The 16,493-nt window shown below is 43.8% G+C and overlaps 1 protein-coding gene across 2 annotated transcripts; it reads right to left on the bottom strand.

The window, feature by feature from the left end:
- Positions 1–699: 699 nt before the first annotated feature.
- Positions 700–14,745, bottom strand: TLR4 (toll like receptor 4). Of its 2 annotated transcripts, XM_036260785.1 has the most exons (3): positions 14,463–14,745; positions 9,775–9,941; positions 3,716–6,061 (listed from the first exon to the last, which is right to left on the bottom strand). In XM_036260785.1, exons 1-3 carry the CDS (start codon positions 14,550–14,552, stop codon positions 3,799–3,801), a joined length of 2,520 nt encoding a protein of 839 aa, XP_036116678.1. In that variant the 5' UTR covers positions 14,553–14,745; the 3' UTR covers positions 3,716–3,798. The 2 variants fall into 2 exon arrangements, with proteins under 2 accessions (XP_036116679.1, XP_036116678.1); XM_036260786.1 differs by lacking the exon at positions 9,775–9,941 and having other exon boundaries at positions 700–6,061; positions 14,463–14,570.
- Positions 14,746–16,493: the final 1,748 nt, after the last annotated feature.

The raw sequence follows: 16,493 nt of genomic DNA on the forward strand, positions 1-16,493 counted from the left end.
TAGAATTGATAGACATATAAAGAGTTTCCCAGACAAGAAAAAGCTAAAGGAGTCCATCACTACCAAACCAGAATTATATGAAATGTTGAAGGATTTTCTTGAAGGAGGAGAAGAACAAAAATATAAACAATAAAATGGCAATTAATACATAACTATCAACAATTAAATCTATAAACAGAATGAGCAAACAGAACAGAAACAGACTCATAGATACAGAGAACTTTTTGTTGCTTGCCAGATATGCACGGGCTGGGTGAAAAAGATGAAGGAATTAAGTAGTACGAATTGATTGTTAGACTGATGAACCTCAAAGGGAAGGGAGGAGGGAGGGCAGGATGACATAAACCAGAGAACTTCTATGCATATATGCATAACCAATGGACACCAACAATAGTGTGAGAAAGGCAGGAGGGGGGCGGGATTATGGAGGAAGGGGTCAATGGGGAAAAAAGGGGGACATCTATAATACATTCAACAATAAAGATACATATATATATATATATATATAAATAACAATGGCAAGGGAGGTCCTCTTCCCCTTTCTGCAAAGCCTTTCTGCAAAGTAACTTTTGAAATACTTGGAGTTAAGGAACCACATGGAGGAAATGGTTGAGAAAATCCACACAGATGACAACAGGAATAAGAAACAGCCCTGGAAATCAAGAGCCCCCAAACTGCAGTGGTGTGGGAATCTGGAGCCTTGTCTGGGAAGCACAGAGGCCAACATTCCCTATAGAGAGGGCTCTTTGTTTACTCATCAATGCTTTAAATAAGCAGATGCTGTCTGTCTGTTCTGTGCGGACTATCGAGCTCAAGGATGAAAAAGCTGAGGCCAACAGACATGCTCTCTGTCAGCACAGAGCTCTGCCATTCTTGTGAGGACTCTTGTGCATTCCTGTAAGACCCTCTAGGACCTTGTTGGCATTTTCTAGAAAGGTTGATATAATTCAGAAGGAGGCCGGGGTTCTGACAATCCCATGAGTGAAGGCCAAATCGGAAAGAAACCGTCTAATGACAGTTTCAGGCCGCCTGTGGTCCCACCGGTTGGGAAAACAATTGCTAAAGTGCCATTATTGCAAAGACCACTCAGTATTTCTCCCTGTGGCTTCTTTACAAAGTCCCAGAGGACTACTCACCCATACATACAGATCGTGTTCCTAGTATTAAACACTTATTTTAAACACTTAGCAGCAGCTTTACAGAGTAATAGTCCACCCTCTTTTTATGTTTGAGTTAAGTAGCTTCTCAGAGAAGTGAAGGCCAAGTCATGCCTAGGAAATAGTGAACGTGAGTTTTGGCTTTCTCCAGTAGCCACATTCTCCAGCGAACTGAAATGATCTTTCTGGAGTTAGAATGGGAAGCAGCATGCTAAGCTTACTCTTGGGGTCTTTCTTTCCCCTTTTGGTTCTTTGTCCAGGTTTTCTGGTTCGTATTGATTAAACGTATTGCCCATGCATCTACTATGGTTGAATCTCCTTCATACCCTTCATGAAAAGAAATGTGTTATAAATAAATCACCCAGGATATATAATGTAGATGCATATGTATTTGCCTAATGATTCACGATTTTGGTGAAAAACCCTTGACAAGTGTCAACCACACATCTAACTGCCAGGTTTCACTTCTCGTTTGCCAACCTGAAGCGTGAGCAGCGGGGTGGAGTGGGAAGTGAGCTGCCCTGACAAGGCCGGAGGCCCAAGTGCAGGTCCGGCCACTCGTCCATTCCCTGGCCCGCCGACCATAAACGAACTCCCTTGAGCATCAGGTTTCACCTGCATGAAATGGGAATCTCGTTCTCGGTCTGCTACTTCACCTGGATGATACGAGATTCAAGTGTGGTCGTCACTGTGTCATCGTGTTCCAATTTGTAGGGCGTTATCCAAACTGAAGGCTTGCTAATTATATTAATTTCCTTTTATTCTGCCCTTCATGTCTCTTTAATCCGGAGAATTGAAATGGTTCTGAAACCTGTGCCTAGGCCTGACTTTCCTCTCTCACCCCCTCTGCTCCTGTCAGAGCAGTCGTTTATCCTTGTCTCCCCCACCCTCGATTTCCAGGATTCCCATCTGGCAGAAGGGGCTGATGGGGAGAGTAGACAGGAACCACTCCAATTGTATTTTCATTTTCCTCCTTGCAGTCTTGTATATTTGCTTATACCAAAACACATATGCAGAACACATACTCAAATACGAACATGAGCACACTCACACAGCCAGGACACACATAAAAACAGACCTGCAGGCTGCTCAGAATCCAGGGCACTCACCTATAAGCAATCACATACAAACACAAGGGCACAGAACCCAAAACAGCTGTAGACGTCCCCATCAAATGTGTGTATCCCCCCCCTTGCTATGTGATCACTCTCATCCATGCACACGTGATCCCACAGACACAGCCAAGAACACGGAGAGGTGTGTGCACAAATACATGCATCCACTGTCACTAGCACATTAAGACCTAAAAACACACCCAGGCACGTTCAGCGACTCCCACCATGCTCGACCAAAACACACTCTGAGACTCTCAGCCACATACACAGGCCCTGCGTGGGGCCACCGTTCAGGTTTTGACAACCGTGTCTTTCAAATGTCCTTACTGCTTTCTTCTGGGGAACCTGGGTGAGTGTGCTTTTGTGAGAACTGCCATGACCCACACGAACCTCAGGAACGTATTTTCGCAATGAGAACATCTGCTCTTTTGTAAATGTGGTCACGGAGTGATGCCCAGCAGAACTGCAATGTGCGCTCCCCGCTTGGAATCATGTCACAGTCCCCTGGGGGATTCAGTGTTTCATCAAATACTCATTGGACACGGAGGAAACCTTTGCTGCAGCTCTTGCCATGTCGTCACCCCGGCTGGGATCATCCAGAAGAGCTGTGGTCCTGAGGCCACCCACCTCGTGCCCTTCCTCCTGCCCTGACTGCTCATCATGAGACCAGGAAGCCGGACTTCTCCCCCCATTACAACAGGTGCCACTTTCTACCGAGTTATTTTAATGTTGCCTTTATGGCAGTCACAACATAGTAGATAATAAATGTGTAATGACATCAAGTGACAGAGCACGTTTTACATATTTGCTTGAAAGATCATGGTTAAATGTGGATATGTCCAGCACACCTCTGACATCCTTGTTTATGATCCCGGTTCATAGAGAAGACATGTGACATGAGAACTGAATTTATTAAAAACAAAAATATATCAGGAACTATTAGCTAATAAGTAGGACATGCTAAAAAATGACCAGGATGTTTGCGAATATGTGTTCATCGGGTTTCCTTAGGGAATTGCTGCAAGGTTCCAGCCTTTGTAAGGAAACTGACTTAGAGTGGAGGAGGGTCTGAATCAGAAGCCTTCTGACTCATCACAGAGTTTAAATGATATTCAGGAGAAAAGGCCCAGTTTAGTTGAAACTACCACAATTGTGGTGTTTTAAGGTGGCCAAATGTTATATATCAAGTGTTTTCCATTCAAAGGCTCAAGAGAAGAGTTGTGTCCTTTTCTGATGTCACCGTCTGAGTTATAATTCAGCTGCATGGGGTAAGAGTTGAATTGACTTTCCGTGTGGTGAGCATCTTAGCTGAACTGGTTGGAACACCCACCTGGAGGTCCTATATTAGCACAGTATTTATTCCCTCTGCACTGTCAACTCCAAGAGGTTCGCAGCCCCGTGTCCCTTTTGTACCAGTGAATCACCATCCCTAGTGTGATGCCGGCTGTGTTGCAGCATTTAATACTTGTTAATTGAACAAGTATTGAGTCGACCTGAGCAAGACACACCTGAGGAGTGTCTGTTCCTCAGGTGGAGGTTGTGGCTTCATGCTGGCTGCTTTCTGCATCCGCTGTTCCTTCTGGACTCCATGGTTTGCCATCCAGCAAAGCTTTTCTGAGTCGTCTCCAGAAGATGTGCTGCCCCAGGACACTGTCCTCCCACTCCAGGTACGTGTTCCTGCTGAGAAGGCGATACAGCTCCACCTGCTGCCGGAGCAGGGACTTCTCCACCTTCTGCAGGATGATGAAGATGATGCCTGCATGACTGCTCAGAAACTGCCAGGTCTGGGCAATCTCATACTCAAAGATGCACCATCGGCTCTGGATGAAGTGCTGGGACACCACGACAATAACCTTCCGGCTTTTGTGGAAGCCTTCCTGGATGATGTTGGCGGCGATGGCCACACCAGGAATAAAGTCTCTGTAGTGAAGGCAGAGCTGAAAGGGGGGCACCCCCTCCTCCAGGTTCTTTACCAACTCATTCCTTACCCAGTCCTCATCATGGCTCGAGTAGATGACAAAGGCATCATAGGTACTCTCACCTTTGCCATACCTTTTGCAACCAGCCAGAAGCATCAGGTGGAAATAGAACTTATAGACCAGAATTGCCACCACAGATACCACAAGTATGGAGAGAACAGACACACTAATGATAGTCTTGCTCAACTGACAGGTGGCATTTCTGAAACTGAGCACAGGCATGCCCTGCATGTCCAAAGGTTTCACACACATCATTTGTTCGGCTCCCTCTAAGAGGTGCCTGTGGTCTTGGACCCACTGCAGGAAATTCATGTGTTCACAAACACAAGCAAAGTCATTGTGAGTAAGATTTAAGAAAGTCACACTACTTGGAAACTGTCGTAGTTCTTGCCCATTGGCAGCCACTATATGATTAAAACTAAAATCCAGAACGTGGAGGGAGAGATTTTTGTAAGGAAGCATATCCAAGGACAAGAGGTTATTGTGACTCATATTTAGCACCTGCAGCTTAAGGAGTGAGCTGAATGCTCCCTGGGCTACCGATTTTAGTTGACACATAGAGAGGTCCAGGATGGTCAAATTAGTCATATGTGTGAAGATGTCTAGAAGGAAGTCATTCTGAAAATAATTGCCAGCCATTTTCAAGACTTCGAGGCTGACCAAGCCATCGAAGATGCCCGGGAAGACAACTTTGGTGTTGGTATAAGAAATATCAAGGTAGCGGAGGTTTTTGAGTGATAGGAATACTGAAAACTCATTGATCTGTTTCAAACTGGAATGTTGCAAATCCAGATACTTTAGTTGCTCTAAGCCCATGAAGTTTGAACCCATGGTAATAATATCATTGAAGCTCAGATCTAAGTGTTTCAGTCTGGTTGTCCCAAAATTAATGTGAGAACAGCAGCCCTTGAAACTCAAGTGATTTTTACTGAGATCTAGAAACTCAAGCATTGGTAGCGTAACTTTAGTAAAACTGGTCATAACTTTGTTGGCATTGAAAACAAACTTTTTGAGAAAAGCAAACTCCAATTCAGGAAAATGTTTAAAGTTACAATTAGTCAATTTTAGGTATTGCCATTTGTAAACTTTAGGCAGGCCGTCTAGATTGTCTAAATCCAGACTCACCAGAGAAATTGTAGAAACATTTGCCAAACAATTTAAAACGCCAAGAGCATCCTCTGTGAAGTCGTCAAAGTGTGCTATCCGGAATTCTTCAATGGTCAAATTGCATAGTCCCTCCAGGGCAGATTTGTCAAATTTTTCCAAGATCCTTTCATTTCTAAATTCTCCCAGAACCAACTGATTGATCTTTAAACCGGCCAGACCTTGAATGCAAGTTTTCATGACGTCTGTATTATTGAAAGTACTTCTCAAAGTCAGTTCACGGAGCTTAATATTTTCAAAGGCACCTGGTTGGATAAAGTCTAAAGGGTTGAGGGACAGGTCTAAAGAGAGTTTGAATGGGGGCATTTGATGTAGAACCTGCAAGTCTTTCTGGGAAATACTTTGGATCTTGTTATTGGAAATATCCAAGTGCTCCAGGTTAGGCAGGTTAGAAAAATATCCAGGTAACTTGAGGGAATGGATAAAATTGTGAGCCACATTGAGCTCCTTCAAGGTTTGCAGGTGTCCAATGGGCAAGTCCTCTAGAGATGTTCGGTTTATCTCCACAACCACCAGTGTCTGTAAACTTGATAGTCCAGAAAAGGCGCCTGGGGCTAAGCTCTGGATAGGGTTTCCCGTCAATATCAAGATGGAGAGATTGTTTAGGCCTTGATACGCATCATCTTCAATCATCTGAATTTCACATCTGTAGGGAAAACAGATACAGATTGTATGTTTCTGATGAAGAGAAAGCCCAAAATGAAAACAACAGCCCCAGTCATCCAGCTCTTCCCACAGCTTAGACCTGCCCTATGATTGTGCAAAGGCAAAGATGTCAAAGCTAATGATGGCCTGAACCAATAAGAAGCTTCGTGGCTTTGGTATCATCCTACTAGCCACATCACAGTAGGTACACGTGCTAAGCAGAGACAGCACATCCATCAGAAGGAAATCAGTTAAAGATCAATAATTGGGGCACATAAAGAACATATGGCTGACAGAGTATGTAATAGCCTAGGATCAACTTTAGGCATTCCCTGCCACCAGTAATTGTGATCGTACATCTGATTGGTACAGATGATACAGATAGTTGTTAGTTATTGGGCAGGATTAATGACTGGTGAATGTCAACTTTAAAGATATTATACCTAAGTGTCATCGATACCCTTAATGTTGACCAAAAATTGTGGTTATCATAGGTAAATGTTAGGGATGAGTTTTATGGATGGAAAGTCTACTATGAGAGTTTACATCCAGGGAACAGACTTAAACAAGGGGTCAAAGTAGGCTTCTCTGAGAACACTTAAGTTGAGATTTGAACAATGAATAGGGATTAACAAGAAGAAAAGGAAGTGAGCACAACAGCAGGTACAAAGCCCTCGAGTTGGGTGGCAGCCATCATACACAGAGGAACCATGAGAAACAGCTTCTGCATCTGGAGTTCCGAGAGGGAAGTGGAGGAGTGTGAGATGGGATTGTGGAGAAAGGAGGTTACAGTAAGACCAGAAAAAGGATTTTGAATTACATCCCAAGGGAAATGGAAGCCATTCTATATACAATGTTCATAGAGGTGTCCAAGAGACAACCAACGGTGAGCTAATGGTCAACTCTTGCTAGCATGGCAAGTGCCGGCCAGTTACACTTTGTAAATGAGTCCTTTCCTAGTCCAACAGGAATTACATTTGTAATGTTCCTGCTTGCCCTGTCTCCTTCCAGAGGTTCATGGGTAATAAAAGCATTTCAATGCAGGCTTTTATTATAGATTGGTAACCATATAGACGTTAATGGGTGCAGTATAAAGGACAATGGAAGATGAGGCCAAGAAATCTGGGTTCTGGTGTCTCTGCATGTCTTTTTGTACAGCGTGATCTTGGGAACTCCTTTTCTCCTTTGGACCTAAGTTATCACATTTCTAAGTGAGGCAGCTAAAGACTATTATTTTTCAAGTTGCTTTTAGTTATATGATTGTAGAGTCCATAATCATATATATATATATATATATCACTCCGTGCATCAGGCAAGAATAGAAGAGTCTTGCTGTGTCTCTATCTCATCAAAGGGTGCTCATCACTTTAGAGAAGTACTAAGATGAAGAAAACGTTGAACTTGGAAGTAGGAGATGTGAATTTGAATCTCAGGTCTGCTGCCAAGAAGATACATGAACATAGATAAGTCATCTAAACTCTCCAAGTCTCAGTTTCCTTGTCTATAAAAAGAAAAAAATATATCAGTAGGTTAGGTTTCAATAGAGAAAAAAAGGCTTCTTGGTCCATCACAAAGCATCCTTAGAGAAGAAGTTGAGTTACTGAATGTAAAGCAATATGAATAGGCGAAGAATATCTATTATACTATTGTTTGCCTTAGCCCTAATTCAGAATCTCCTGAATTAACTGGCTAACCAGAGGGGAAGCTAGCTTCTCTCTGAGCACATATTAAGGCCTCTGAGGGAAGTTCCTTAAGTGAGTGATGGATCAAAGATGAATTATAAGAGACATTGTTTAATGAGAAACTACTTCTTGTTTTAAAAATGGGGAGGGTTGGTCTGTCTATCTCAATACAGTTCTTGACAAGTTTCTTAGTGAGAAAACTGAAGTTTGGAAAGTAATGAGATGCTACAATAATAATACTCAATACTTATAAAGTCTCCTTTATTAAGATTTTTAATATGTATAGCACGTCAACATCCATTAACCCTGTGGGGTAAGTTTCATTATTTCTGTTTCACAGTATGGAAACGAGACTCAGGGAGATGAAGTGATGTGCTCAGGCCACACGGCCACAAATGTTGGCAGATGACCTGGCTGATGTCTTCTGACCCCACAGGGCTCTGTGAACTACACCAATGCCTTTCAAATGTTCCATTCTTGTCTGGCCTATATGGCTCAGTGGGCTGAGCGTCATCCCGTGGACTGAGAGGTCCCGGTTCGATTCCTGGTCAGGGCACATGCCTGGGTTGTGGGCTTAATCCCCAGTTGGGGGCATGCAGGAGGCAGCCAATCAATGTGTCTCTCTCTCATCAATGTTTCTATCTCTCCCTCCCTTCCTCTCTCTCTCTAAAAAAAAAGTCAATAAAAACATATTAAAAATAATAATAAAATAAAATGCTCCATTCTTCCTTTGTTAAACCCTGTCAGTGTCCGAGATAGGGTATGAAACATCAGAGGCTCACTCTTTTGCAAAAACATCTACTCTAGAAAAGTATTTTCATACTATGCTGTTAGGCTTTATTAGGACTTCCCATCATAAAAAGCCATATATAAAATATTTCTCTATTTTTCACACAAACTGCTACAGCGAATATGGTTCATTATTGAGTTCACTAGCTAAATATAGTTTGTTATTTTTTAATAAGGCCCCTAACTAATTTTAAGATTCAGTTCCTCCTCCCCAAATAATGATAATAACTTAATCTGTCCTAATGAATGATATATTCCCTGCACCTGAAAGGAAAACCGTAGTTCCTGTTCGCTGCCCACAGCAGATGTTTCCTTTGATCTTGCTATCGTTCTCCTTGGGTTACTTGTATCTTCCTAATTCCCTATCCTCTACTTTAATTTTAATATTGCAGACATTATTTGAATCCTACTCAGTTCAGAAAAATCTGTCTTGACTACTCACTGCAGAGAAGACACCTCTTGTGAAAAATATAATGTGTTGCCCTGGCCAGTTTGGCTCAGCGGTTAGAGCGTCAGCCTGCGGTCTGGAGAGACCCGGGTTCGGTTCCTGCTAAGGGCACGTACTTCGGTTGCAGTTTGTCCCCGGCCCTGGTTGGTCGTGTGGGTGGCAGCCACTCAATGTGTCCCTTCACGTCGATGTTTCTCTCTCTCTCTCCCTTCCTCTCTCTCCCTCCCACTCTATCTGTACAAAAAATGGAAAAATATCCTTAGGTGAGGATAAAAAAATATATAATGTGTTGCCTCTAGTTTGCACATAGCTTATCACCTACTATCATATATTACTATTCTTATGTCAGGTTCAAAATCCAAAATCAAAATCAGTAATATTTTTTTCATGTCTGTTATGTGCCCAGCATCATGCTCAGGATTTTAACATATTAACTCTTTCAAGTAGATGTGCCCTCCTTAAAAGCTCAGATTGAATGCTATATATCAATATACTTTTGGTTCCTAGCAGAGTATACAACATATAGCAAGAAGTCCATAATGACTGCTGATGAAAGAGTTTGAGTCAATGTTCTCTCCTGACTTAAAAGAAAATTCAAATATCCTTAGGTACTGTCTCTTGTCTGACTACTCATGTCACATATTTTGTGTGTGAAACTGAGAACTGGAGATGGCAGGTGGCTTGTCCAAAGTTATATAGCAAGTTAAGACATCTATGGAATGGATGAACCAGTGAATGAAATGACAGAACAATGAACATTTTACCTTGTGCAGTGTCTAAAAGCTCATTTATTACCTGGATAAATCCAGCACCTGCAGTTCTGAGAAGTTGGAGAAGCTATGGCTGCCTAAACGCTTCAGTGAGTTAAAGCTCAAGTCCAGGTTTTTGGTTGATGTGGGGATGTTATCAGGGATTTTGTAGAGATTCAGATCCATGCACTGGTAAGTAATGTTAGGAACCACCTGCAATGATTACATACATTAGATGCAGTATCCTACTGCAATGTACTTCAACAGAACTTTCCCTCCCCTAGGCCACAGTCTGAGAAGTCTCTAGTATAAGCACAGGGGCCAGTCAACATTCATCCACCCATCCACCCATCCATCCATCCATCCATCCATCCATCCATCCATCCATCCATCCATCCATCCATCCATCCTCTCATCCACCTATCCATCTACCCATCCATCCATCCATCCATCCATCCATCCATCCATCCATCCACTCATCCACCTATCCATCTACCCATCCACCCATCCACCCTTCCACCCATCTATCCATTTATCTACTCATTTCATACTTACAAAATATCTTACTCTAGATTAAGAAGGGGAAAATACCCACTATAAACCCAGTATTCTAACCTCTACTGGCAGCATTTAGCAAGAAGCAATAGAGTCGAGTGGTGAACAGCTGAGACTCTGGAGTCCAAAGCTTAGGGTTTCACCTCAGCTCTTCCATGTGACTTAGGGAAAGACTTTGTTTTCTAAGTAATCCCCCTTTATATACAGTGTGGGGAGACTGCCAGTCAAGGTGCCAGACCTTCCTTGGGCATAGTCCAATTGCTTCTCTCCCTTGGCTTATTGACCTTTGAGCAGATGATACAGAAATGGGAAAAAAAAAATCTTTGGAGTGCACAGACCCCAGTGGTGGACCCTAGTAAATAACATAAGTCCTTGATGCTGCCTTGGTTTCTGTGTTGGTTTCTCTTATACTTTCCCAAATTCTTTGTAAGCCTTGTTCTCTAAAAACCCATTTAGTTTCCGAATTCTCTGGCTTCTTGAGCAAAATGTCTTGCTTAAGCCAGATAATTTTGGCTTTCGGTTTTCAGTACCAATGGAATTTATTAAACGGATTAAATGAGATGAGGCACTTAAAGAGATTATCTCAGAGCCTAGTGTAAATGGTCAATAAATGTTACCATTTACTAATATTAGTTGTTATTAATTCCTTACTCTATGTCAGCATATTCCTTACATTATATACTTTAAACTTGAACTAAACATTTTAAAGAAGAACTCTGAGAGATAAAAGAATATGCAGAAAGTCTCACAGGCCATACATGCAGGGCCCTACTTCCTTCACATGTCTGCTTAAATGTTACTTTAATTGGAGCCTCACAGACCACACTGTGTGATAGAGGACGGTGCCAGGCCTTCTTCTCTCACCCCTTATCCTCCTTCATAGGATGTACCACCATCTAACGTGTTGTCCATGTGACTGAGCCCTGTGGACTGTTTATCTCCCTGACTGCATTGTGAGGTTTGATGGTCTTGCTCTCTGCAATGACTCCAGCACCCACAGTGCTGCCTGGAAAATGGCCGATGCTTAATGAATATGGTTCAATACGTGAATGAATAACTGGTTGAATGAAGGTTTGTTTAAATCTCAACCATAGGCATTTTCTATTTAGTGTTTTGGATCAACGAGATGTGTCTCCAGACTCCAGGGAGCTCCCAGTCTAGAGTGAGGGTCAAAAGAGTGAAATAAGCCAATTGGAAAAAAGACAAGTCCAAGGGGTGTGGGGGTGACTGGATAAAGAAGGTGAAAGGATTAGCTAAAGAACACATATGCATACCCCAGAGACATGGACAATAGTTTGGTGAAGGCCAAGGGAGGGGGTGGCGGGGGTGAGTAGAGGTGGGCAAAGGGGAGAAAAGCACAATAACATAAAAAGAGACAAGTACCATATGATTTCACTTATATGTGGGATCTAATGAACAAACTGGACTAACCAGCAGAATAGAGACAGACTCAGAGAGAGCAGGCTGACAGCTCGTGGGGACATTGAGGGGAAGGCGGGGGGTGTGGAGAGACTGAGCAAAAAAGCAACAAACAAAACAGGAGCACAACTCACATTGCTGAACAGGGTCATTAAACCAGGCTTGGAAAATATTTCCTCTGGTTCAGAAAAGATGGAGATCAATTCTGCATCCAGGAATGGTAGAAGGCTTTTGAGGAAGAGAAGATTTCAAGGTGGGTCTTGAAGGATGAGCGAGATTTAGATACTTGGAAAGAGAGGGAAGGAGAGAGCGGTGTGAGTAAGGAGGGCTGGAAAACTGGTCTATATCGGCCGGCTCAAGGAGGAGGTGGGGAAACCCTGAGCCCAAGGGGAAGCCAGGGCCGGAGAAGGAGGTCCTCATACTTTGTCTTGTGGCATTACTTTTAAACCATTTGATACATTGAAATGGTGCAATTACTGTGTGCTAGGAACTGAGATACAGTAATAAATAAAACCAGCCATGACTTTGCCCTCTTACAGATTCTATTTCAAAGGGAAAGAAAATGAACACATAAGCAAATATATATATATATTTTTTTTATCCTCACCCGAGGACATTTTTCCATTTTTTGTTCAGGTAGAGTGGGAGGGAGAGAGAGGAAGAGAGAGAGAGAGAGAAACATCGACATGAAGGGACACATCGAGTGGCTGCCACCCGCACAACCGACCAGGGCCGGGGACAAACTGCAACCGAGGTACATGCCCTTAGCGGGAACCGAACCCGGGTCTCTCAGGACCGCAGGCCGACGCTCTAACCGCTGAGCCAAACCGGCCAGGGCAAGCAAATATATATTATATAATGGTGTGCTATAAAAATAATCAAGCAGCATAAAAGATTAGAGGCAAATATGGGGCTGGGGAGCTCTCCATGAGGTGATCAAAGAGGACTGCCCAGAGGAGGTGTCACTTAAGTAAAGATCTGAAAGAAGTGAGGGATTAAGCCATGCAAATACCTAGGGCTGCCCTGTCCAGCATGGTAGCCACCAGTCACCCAAGCCTATTGAGCATGATAAATGTGGATAGTCTAAACTGAGATGTATAGTAACTGTAAAATATATACTAAAGACTTGTCACCAGAGAAAATCTCTCAATAGTTCGTATAAATTACATTTTTAAATAATATTTTGAACATGCGGGTTTTAAAAAACTATGTTTTTAATTTAATTAGTCAAAGTCATTATTTAAACATTAGTCCATTATTTAAACATACCATTGGGCAGCACTGATCAGGGGGAAAACATTCTAGCTAGAGGGAATAGCCAGTGCAAAGGCCCTGCGCTCAGAAATGGTCCTCTTAGCAATGGAGAGTTATGTTTTTAAAGAGGGCAATTTGTTAGAACCAAGCCCCGGGAGAAAACAAATAAGCAACAAACACTAGTGTGCAGCGTGGCCTAAAGGAAGGGAGCTGTGGAGTCAGGAGACTAAACATTACCCAAGTGACAAGGCCAGGGGCAATGAGGGCGTGCCCGAGACTGGCACTGAGGGACTGGGCAGGCTTGGGAGACAGAGAATATAAAGCCTGAGGAAAGGGAGGATCCAAGAGTGGGTGTAACTTCATCCAGGGGCGACCCTGATTGGACGATCTCTTCCCATTAAGCTAACAGCGAGAGTCACAGCGAGGAGGACAAGGTGTGGGGCTCTGGGCAGGGAATTGGGAAAACAGAGGACTCTGAGATAACAAATTCATCTTGGTTAAGTATTAAAGTCCACTATTCCCCCCATGCCCTAATCCTTTTGTTGAGTTTCTGACCCTGCCACATCCTAAATCGCAGGACATTCTCTTGGCTTCTTGGTTCGCTCGAGGGCTTCCAAAGCAGGTGTGGAAATGAGAGCCCAATCATGAGTGTGATTAAAAACCAGAGAAAGAAACCATTGCATTAGCTGACATTTTAAGTCTTTCTCTGTCTTTATTTCTTCCTCTCTTTAGCTCTCTTTTTTTCTCTATTTTTCTGTCTCTCCATGTTTTTCTTTTTTAAATTTTTTTTCTTTATTGATTTTAGAGAGAGAGGAAGGGAGAGGGAAGGAGAGATAGAAACATCCATGAGAGAGGACATCGATTGACCGCCTCCTGCATGCCCCCCACTGGGGATCGGGCCCACGACCTGGGCATGTGCCCTGACCGGGAATCGAACCGGGGACTTCTTGGTGCGTGGGTCGATGCTCAACCGCTGAGCCACACCAGCTAGGCTCTCCTTGTTTCAAAGTCTCTTTCTTTCACCCTTTGGATAGAACTATGACTATACAGAAGTCTGAAGTCCACTTAGAACGTTCCTTTCTGTTAAGAGACTGAAAACATCCCCCTGGGTTGGGAAGACCGCGTGCCTGCTGGAAGCCGAGTGTGCAGACGGCCAGCAGGAAGCAGCGACAGGAGCAGCCTCCTACAGCTCTCTCCTGAAGTAGGGCTGGAATTCTGTTACAGACGTGAGAACTGGTCTCACGTTCTGGGCACACAGCCCAGAAGCCAGAGAACAGTGACGTTAGCAGGTCTGTCTGACCTAACGTCCTAACTGGGACATCATCCCCCGGGCTACCTGTGCCTTATAACCATGACTGTTTTGGTCCCGGAGGCTTCTCGAGTCCTTAAGGGAATCTGACTCCTGTCTGGAAATGAAACTAACCAGGGCCCACCGTTTGGGGCAGAGAGTAGTTTTTCAGAAGCAAGACAGAGCGCGCAGACGACAGACCGACCCTGAACACATACCTGCACGCAAGGGTCCCAGCTCTCAGGTCTCAGGCAGGAGAGGAAGGCCATGGCGGGGACCAGAGCCCCTGCCAGGCGGGTGAGCAGCATTATCCCGGCATTTTCCGTGACCAGAAATGGCCCTCCGAGAGCAGGACAACATGCCGCGGCCCCGCCCGCCCAGCAGCCTCAGGGGCACCGCTCCTCGCTGCCTCCCGCGGTGCCCCAGGCCATGACTGTATTCAAAGCAGTGCTGGCTTCAGGGACAAGAGGAAGTGAGAGTGGCAACCTTAGCAGTCTGCACTTTTGTTTCTCTATTATTTATGTCCCTTGTCTCAAGAGGGGAAGTTAGAAGAAGAAAAAAACATCTGTAGACCAGAGGCTGGAGAAACAGCAAGAGGAAGCTGGCTGCTATCCCAGCAAGTCATCTGACTGCAGGGTTAGGGATTTTAGGAAAACACTCAGACTGGTCAGTGCGCGGAACTCTTAGGACTGTGGCTTTCCCTTGATGTCTTAGTGGTGGAAACGGACTGTCTGTGTCAGTCCCTAGGGCTGCCGTAACCAAGGACCACCAACGGCCTGGCTTCAACAACACAAATTTACTTTTTCCACGAAGTTCTGGCAACAAGAAGGCTGTGTGCCGGCAGGGTTGGTTACTTTTCAGGCTCTCTGCTAAGCTTACAGACGGCCATCCTCTCTCCCTGTGTCTTCACATGGTCTTCCTTCTGTGTGTCTGTGTCCTGATTGTCTCTTTTCATAAGGACACCAGACACATTGGATGAAGGCCCACCTATGTTACCTTATGTACCTTAATTTTCTTTTAAAAACCCTGTCTCAAAATATTGCCACCTTCCGGGGTGTGGGGTTAGGTCTTCAACATATAAATGGGGGAGGGGGCTCAATTCAGCCCATGGCTCCCTCCAACCTCGTGAAATCTTGGGAAGAAACTCATATTTATGAAACTGATTGAAAATAAAGTTCCAGTGGAACAGAGTTTGAAGAGTAGCGGGATAAGGAACAGTGGGAAAAGATTACAGTGAAGAATCGAATATACTGAAATACAAATCCAGGATGGGTGGTTTATGGCCCTATTTCCCTGGTCAAGCCATTTAAACTGCCGAGCCTTCATTTCTGGTCTGAGAAATGGGACGATGGTCTTAATCACCACAGAAGCTGGAATTTATGAACTGACCTGACCTAGAGCCACCTGACACCAGGCAAATGATATAAGCCACTAAGCCTTATATATTTTTGTCTTCAAAAGGAAGATAATCACATTTGTCTTTCATGATTGGATTAAGTTGATTTACATAGAGTGGCTGGTCTAGGGCATGGTTCATCTGTATATTCTATACATTGGCAGCTATTGTGATGATTAAAAATGAGACTAAATATGTACCTCAAAGTATCATCGTGGGAGTAAATAAACTGGTATTTGTAAAGCTTCTAGAACAGCATCGGGATGTTGCAAATGCTGTGTAAGTTTCTGTTAAATAAGAACATGGTTTAAAATGGGGGTGTTGCCCTGGCCAGTTTGGCTCAGCGGTGAGAGCGTCGGCCTGCGGTCCGGAGACCCGGGTTCGGTTCCCGCTAAGGGCACGTACTTCGGTTGCAGTTTGTCCCCGGCCTTGGTTGGTCGTGAGGGTGGCAGCCACTGGATGTGTCCCTTCACGTCGATGTTTCTCTCTCTCTCTCCCTTCCTCTCTCTCCCTCCCACTCTATCTGTAAAAAAATGGAAAAATATCCTCGGGTGAGGATAAAAAAATAAATAAATAAAATAAAATAAAATAAAATAAAATAAAATAAAATAAAATGGGGGTGTTACTGGTATTGTGGCCCAGACTGTTCTATCCAGGTATCCTGCAGACACCCCAATCCAACATATATGAAATCAAGTTGTGAGGGAGCATGTCATAGGGGCCTGAGCACAAGTTCTGGTAGACTTCTTCAACACAGCTGTAAAATTAAGCTAAAAAGAGTCCCCGTGTCAAAATTTTGCTCTGAGGATTAAGACGATATTAACGTGCCTGGCACAGAGTAAGTGCTCAATAA

This window comes from Molossus molossus, unplaced genomic scaffold, assembly GCF_014108415.1.
Source record: "Molossus molossus isolate mMolMol1 unplaced genomic scaffold, mMolMol1.p scaffold_m16_p_14, whole genome shotgun sequence".
NCBI lineage: Eukaryota > Metazoa > Chordata > Mammalia > Chiroptera > Molossidae > Molossus > Molossus molossus.